The 6,815-nt window shown below is 52.7% G+C and overlaps 2 protein-coding genes across 2 annotated transcripts; both read left to right on the top strand.

Annotated features, from left to right (window-relative positions):
* Positions 1-967: 967 nt before the first annotated feature.
* Positions 968-2,001, top strand: DICSQDRAFT_126851 (Cupredoxin; the record flags this gene model as incomplete). Its single annotated transcript, XM_007365373.1, has 6 exons — positions 968-1,040; positions 1,074-1,111; positions 1,137-1,193; positions 1,254-1,504; positions 1,590-1,692; positions 1,972-2,001. 6 exons carry the CDS (start codon positions 968-970, stop codon positions 1,999-2,001), a joined length of 552 nt encoding a protein of 183 aa, XP_007365435.1.
* Positions 2,002-2,327: 326 nt separating this feature from the next.
* Positions 2,328-4,488, top strand: DICSQDRAFT_59570 (O-methylsterigmatocystin oxidoreductase; the record flags this gene model as incomplete). Its single annotated transcript, XM_007365372.1, has 10 exons — positions 2,328-2,535; positions 2,592-2,721; positions 2,777-2,965; positions 3,027-3,291; positions 3,387-3,495; positions 3,554-3,567; positions 3,621-3,892; positions 3,974-4,102; positions 4,157-4,300; positions 4,356-4,488. The coding sequence occupies 10 exons, from the start codon at positions 2,328-2,330 to the stop codon at positions 4,486-4,488; spliced, it is 1,593 nt and encodes a 530-aa protein (XP_007365434.1).
* Positions 4,489-6,815: the final 2,327 nt, after the last annotated feature.

The raw sequence follows: 6,815 nt of genomic DNA, 5'->3' as shown, positions 1-6,815 counted from the left end.
TACTAACCCTAACCTCGCCGAGTTCTGCGAGTAGTAATCTAGACATCTTTCATGTATAGTAGTCTGTGTTAAATTATCATTTATCATCGAAAGTACAAACTCCGATTGTGTTGTAATTTGTTGGCCAGCTGTCTTCGCCAACATGATCAATGACCGTTCCGTAGTTTGAACTTGGGCAGCCATGGCAGGAATTGCACCAAGCATTGGTCATCTATGTTCATTGACTTAGTCAAGAATGTGCAATATCGGCCAGAGTTCTACCGCGGTACGGTACGCGAAGACCATACACTCTGCTAGAAGTGACAAGCATTGTCCAGGCGCCCAGTCACCTCTGGCCATGCCCGGTGATTCCTCGCGGTTCTCTACCAGATTCCGTCATCCCTTGGTCATACCTTGCGAATCTGGCCGGTAATGCGGAACCTGCACATGCCCGACCATACCTTACACCTTTTTGCTGATGTAGCTGGGATCTGCGGTTCTCTACCAGACGCTCCTGTTGGCTTGATCAGAACGATATACTGATGTCTCGCCTCAAATTAGACAATACTTGCGAAAATCCGCCGCTGGGTAACCAGAACTGTACGGATCTCCGGCGGACGCTTCTCCGATACTATACCTATGGTGCAGTTCACCAGCCTTGAGCGCTTAAATAGCCACGTGACTACAGCTTGGTTTGCACGCTGACAGGACCGCTGCGACGCCGTTCGAGGTCACCTCGCGTTTCGGTCGCGGTTGCGCAGAGGTACGGCGTGCTGTTGACGACGAACCAGACAGCCGGCACGTACTGGGTCCGGGCTGATTGGACCAAACTGCGTTCACGGTGAGTCACAGAAGACATAACATGGGAGGGTCTCATGTGCGGACTCAGAACGGTGCCTTTTCTGTCGTAGTACAACAACCCGGGTCAGTGCGCAGACGAAGTCCGTGGGGTTATCCGCTATGTGGGTTCTCAACGACACCCACCCGGATGGCTCGCCTTCTGAATGGAACACTAGCGACCTTGCTCCCGTCGGTGGTGGTCCCGCGCCCGATGCTGTCTTGTGAGTATAAGCGATGCGTATATCGAATCGCAGGCCCGGGAGCGTGGCCTCATGACCCTCAACAGTCAAGTGTACTTCACAGTCTCCGAGATGTAGTCGGACCCGGTGTTCGCGTACTGCATCTCGAAGTTCCCCGCATTCATAAACAACACCGTACGTCCTTTCCCTTCACCACCCACTCATACACGTGCTCATGACTTCGTTGCGCCGTAGTCCTGGGAGCCACTCAAGGGCATTGCGAGTCTCTTCTCGCACCTGGGCAACGTGACGACAGACGGCTCCGCGACCTTCGCGGACTCGCCGCTGATCACGACGGTCGACGAGCAGCATGTCGTCCAGATGGTGATTGACAATCTAGACGACGGCGACCACCCGTTCCACCTCCATGGCCAGAAGTTCTGGATCGTCGGCCAGGGTGACGGGCGCTTCCAGGGCCAGACGATCAACAACACGCTGCCTATGCTGTGAGTGCATATCTTCCGGAAACTTTTGTCACCTGGTCAGATTTTGGTAGACCACGGTACTGATTGCTTGGTGTGTGCTATGTAGGCGCGATACGCTGGTCATCCCCGCGTACACGCACGCCGTCCTGCGGTTCACCGGCGACAACCCGGGCTTCTGGGCCTTCCACTGTCACATCCAGTGGCATATGGTGAGTACTGCTTTCCCTCTGCAGGAAAATGCATACCAGTGGCCAGGCGCTGATTTAATTTGTCATATAATCCCGCAGTCGGCTGGTCGATCATGTGTTGCGGGATGTCGAACTTGGCGCTCTCCGAAGGCAGCACGTTGAGCTGGAAGAGCAGACCAGTGCAAGTCGTCCTCGTCGTCCTCGTTATCAAGAGCGCTAGCTCCGCAGAAGGAAGTTTGATCCGATTCCGGTGTGCGTGGAGCTCGCTGTCTGTAGTGTTTGATATCTCTGGGGCTTTAGTGCGCCGGTCATACTGTCGCAATCTGGTGATGGAAATATCGTCCACTCCAATGTCTGCATAGCTAATTCGGGCGGTTGCTGATTCCAGTGTCAATGATCCATCTTCGCGGTCGTATGGTCGCTCAGAGCAGTCCAGGTCGCGCATTCGAGAAGGTCGTGGTATGGAAAACTCGATATACTGTGTGTTGTCATGCGATGATGCGTGCACTTCAACCGGCGGCCTTCTTCCTTCCCATGACTCCCGATCACAAACCTACCGTGGAGTAAGTTCAAGATATTGGGCACCAGGTATATATAGTTGTTCAGCCCTCACATCTTCGTCCAATATAGCTGGGTCACTCTCCAAAACAACCACGATGTCTCAGATCACTTACTTTGCCCTTGCATCTACGTTTATCTCCCTCATCGTTGTCTTCTATGTGCGCTCCAGCACACAATGGAGAGCCCGCACTCTCGGTCGCCCTCTGCCTCCTGGACCGAAAACTCTTCCAATTCTTGGCAATATGTTCAACATGCCGCGCGTTAGACCGTGGATAGTCTATCGGGACCTCAGCCACGTGTTAGGTAAGCCACAGTCTGCCTATTGAAGTCTCGGCGAGCTCTGACCGGCGTCGTCGAAGGGGACATTATTCATCTCCACGTTCTCGGACAACACATCGTAGTGCTCGGGAGTGCTCAGGCGATATACGACTATCTCGATAAGCGATCCGCAAACACATCTGATCGTGTGCAGTCACCCATGATTGAACTGTGCGTCCCCTTGTGCTACATATTTACTGCCGCAGATGACGCTATAGCTGGATAGATCTGGATCGAGTCTCAACATCGCCCTTATGCCTTATGGTCAGTGGTGGCGTCGTCACAGGCGCTCTCTCTGGCAGTACTTCCATCGTGAGGCTACGGAAGGATATAGAAAAACGCAGCAGTCCGCCGCCCACATTTTCTTGCAGGAGCTATGCGAAAGGCCCTCGGATCTGAGGGAGGCCATCCGTCTGTATGTCTATGTCTGCCGTGATTGTCACTGCTTCCGTTGGCTCATCCACCGACATGGGCAGCAATTTCACAGCAGTCATCATGAAGATTGGGTATGACATCCCCGTGCAGAGCAAAGACGACCCATACGTGCAGATTACGAAGGATGCGCTTGAGGGGCCTGTAGAAGGCATGGTCCCGGGGAGATTCTTGGTCGATTTCCTACCCTTCCTTCGGCACGTTCCCCCTTGGTTTCCGTTCGCGGCCTCACAGAGACTATGGGTGAAGTGGCAAGCGGCAGGGGAACGACTGAAGAACACACCATTCAAAGAAGCGAAAGCCAAGCTGGTATGTAACGCATTATCTATTTAGCAATGGGATTTGCGGCTGAGGAATGTCTTCTTTGACTCTCGCATGATTTCTCGTGGTAGGCCCGTGGAGAGACTACACATTCCATTGTGGCGAATTCACTTGAAAGACTTAGCAATATGGGTATTTCATCCCCAGAAGAGGAAGAGATCGTAAAGAATGTCGGGGCCATAGTTTTTGAAGGTGCGACTATGATCGCTTTGATGAGACTCGGCTCCATGCTCAGCCTTGCCCTTCACAGCTGGAACCGACACGGTACATAATTCACGTACTTCTATCAATCAGTTCGCTGAATCCTGCTCTTGTAGGTGTTATCCACGATGCTATCCGTGTTCTCTGGCGTGTCACTCCATCCGGAGGTGCTCGCAAAGGCACATGCGGAGCTAGACGAAGTGGTCGGCCCTCATCGCCTGCCAGATTTCAGCGACAAGGATTCGCTGGTCTATATCAACGCGATTATCAAGGAAGCAACGCGATGGCATACGGCTTTCCCCATGGGTGTTCCACACGCGACGGTTGCCGATGACGAGTTCCGCGGATACTTCATCCCTGCTGGGACGATGGTGATACCGAACACTTGGTATGTACAGATACTTGGCTTCATGTTCATAACGTCTCTCATCCCTTATCTGCCCTCAAAATCTGCACCACATTATACAAGGGCATGCATGCACGATCCCGAGGTATACGAAGACCCAGGCGTGTTCCGACCAGAGCGATTCATCCGCAATGGAAAGTTGGATCCGACAGTGCAAGATCCGACTGATTTCGTTTTCGGTTATGGTCGAAGGTACATCATTACGAGCTGTAGTCCTATGTTGTGATTGACTCAGCTGTTTTGCAGGATATGTCCTGGACGCTATTTCGCCGAATCCGCGTTGTTTATCAACGTTGCTTGCGCAATCCACGTCTTCGATATTACCCCGCCGCTCGGAGAGGATGGTCTACCTATCGAGGTCAAGCAGGGGCATACGGGTGGCCTCATCTCGTACGTGCCAGGCGCGTTCCGACAGTGATGGTATCATCTCATGACTTTGGTACAGTTACCCTGAGGATGTTCGATGCACGATCAAGCCGAGGTCTGCGACGGCCGAAGCATTGATAAGTTCCCATGCCACTGCTGCCCGCCAAGCGTTGAACGGGCAAGAGCAAGTAGTCCTAGCCCCCGTTTGCTGATCTACGCTAGAATGAGGAGTCTGTAGGCTTGCCGGATTTGCACAATGTGCAGCGGAACGTTACAGTCTTGTAGACCTTCGTATGGTATTAGTAGCAACTACGAGTCGGGAGAACGCGCCGGTGAATACTTAGATTGACCGCTAACGGACAGCGGAAACTGTCCAAGCATGATCAGAACAATAAGTGACATAAACTGATGTCCTATCCCGCCTCAAGTTAGACAATTCCTCGCGACAATTCATAGTTGGGGAACCAGAACTGTACTGATGTCCCCCGGTCCCTCCTCCATATGATATATACCTAGCATCAAAGGAGGAGTATACGGGCTCCTCGTCGAAGCCATGTCCAAGCAGTATGTCCGCCGCATAGTTTTTCACGTCCGGTAGTGTAGCATTTCTGCGCCGGTTTCAGGGGGACCTCCATTTGCGTGTCTTGCGTCCTGATCTCCGTTTCCGGGCACATACAGCCTCATACTTTACACCTAACCACCCTCATCGCTACTGCACAGTCCGCGGCCACTATAATACCACCTTCGATGTAAGGTAGGTCGCAGTACGTGATCGACCGACGCAAGTCGTAGTCGTCGGCATCATGAGCGCTGGCTGAGAATGGCTACAGGAGCGGCCCGGGGAGGCACGCATTGCAGGCGCTTTACTTTTGCCTTCTCTGAGTCTCTGCTGGCCGGGGCCCTTGAGGCTCCAAGTTGTTTTCGGTCGCGACCAGATATCATTGACTCTACTATCCAGCCACGAGAATCTCCGTGCAGAGTGCAAGACGATGGAGGCCACATTGAGATGTCCGATGATAGGTCCGACAAGGTCTCCACTTGTTCAGAGAAGATGGTGCGTCCAACAGGCCATCGCAATACGGTGTTACCTTTCGGCCTGTTTGCAGCCAGCCGTCTGCTCATGATGTCCATATTGTGGAAAGCTCTTGAACATGAATCATTTCCTTACTGTTTTTCTACTCGTGATGCCCTTGCAACAGGAACTGGTAAGGAAATGATTCATCTTCAAACCCCTTTCGTGACGCAGACACCATGTCTTTGGAAGGTCCCGAGTAGGGGGAAACTTCTCGGAATCATGGTATTCTTCGATGTCGGTCGGGGCTCAACAAATATAGGGAAGTTCAGAGTGCGCGATTTTGAAGTGACTGTGCGCCGATTCTGAATATTTGAATTGTGTCGAAATCTTGGCCTACTCTGACCACTCTATAACCGAGGGAGATTACGTGAACGATTATGGTCATGATTGATATGGGAAGGATATTGGGAGTGGTAGAATTGCGGCCAACACAATCGCAATTCTGGAGGGCAGAAGCTCCTCCGGGGAAGCTTCTGTGATTCCGCACGATTATGCCAAAATCGCCCCTAACTTCAACTGCCTTCAGAATTGTCCCAGAATCGCCCCGCAATCGTGCACTCTGACCACGACTAGTCTAAATGAAACCGCTAGGCCGCTACAACACCTCTCATGCATTCCCCACGACTGGAATAGCGCGTTTGCATGCCACGGTGTGATCATCTTCGTCTGCAGGACTGTATGTTACTAAACTTCTTACCTTGCATTGCCCGACCATCATTACGTACTCCTTCTGTCAGTTGTGCTCAGAAGCCTGACGGCCTGAGAGTAACCAGGTTCGGGCGAGGAGCCTCTTCCTCCAAGATGCTCCCGGAAACCGAGTAGTATATTCCCTGCATTCGCACCAAATGTCACCCCTTGGAGTAAGTTGAAGTTACTGGGGTACGTGTAGTGGCTCCCCTTGACCCTCTCATACGTTCGTTCACTGTAGCTCGGTCACTCTTCAGCACGACCACGATGCCTCAGATCACTTGCTTTGCCTTTGCATATGCATTCGTAGTTGTCTTCTATGTGCGCTCCATCGCACAATGGAGAAATCGTACTCTTGGTCGCCCTCTACCTTCCGGACCGAAACCTCTTCCAATCCTTGGCAATATGCTCAACATGCCGCGCTCTAGACCGTGGTATCGGGACCTCAGCCACGTGTTAGGTACGCCATAGTCTCCCTCCTGGAGTGTCCATGAGCTCTGACCGGCACCGTCGCAGGGGATATCATGCATCTCCGTGTTCTTGGAGGGACCTACAACGAGGGTTATGTATCCATGGGCAAATAAGTAGCCCATGGAGAGCTCAGCTCTCCCTTCGCCCGCGAGAGAGGGGCGGTGATGGAGATCAGATGACGAGGCGAGGGCGCTGATGGGATGGCAATGATCTCCATCACCGCCCCTCTCTCGCGGGCGAAGGGAGAGAGGCACGAGAGAGCGGGACGGAAGCATCACGTGTAAGGGGAAAGGGAGAGCTGAGCTC

The sequence above is a fragment of the Dichomitus squalens genome (assembly GCF_000275845.1).
Source record: "Dichomitus squalens LYAD-421 SS1 unplaced genomic scaffold DICSQscaffold_12, whole genome shotgun sequence".
NCBI lineage: Eukaryota > Fungi > Basidiomycota > Agaricomycetes > Polyporales > Polyporaceae > Dichomitus > Dichomitus squalens.
Note: the sequence above shows the minus strand (reverse complement) of the source record. Positions and strands in the feature narration are given on the sequence as shown.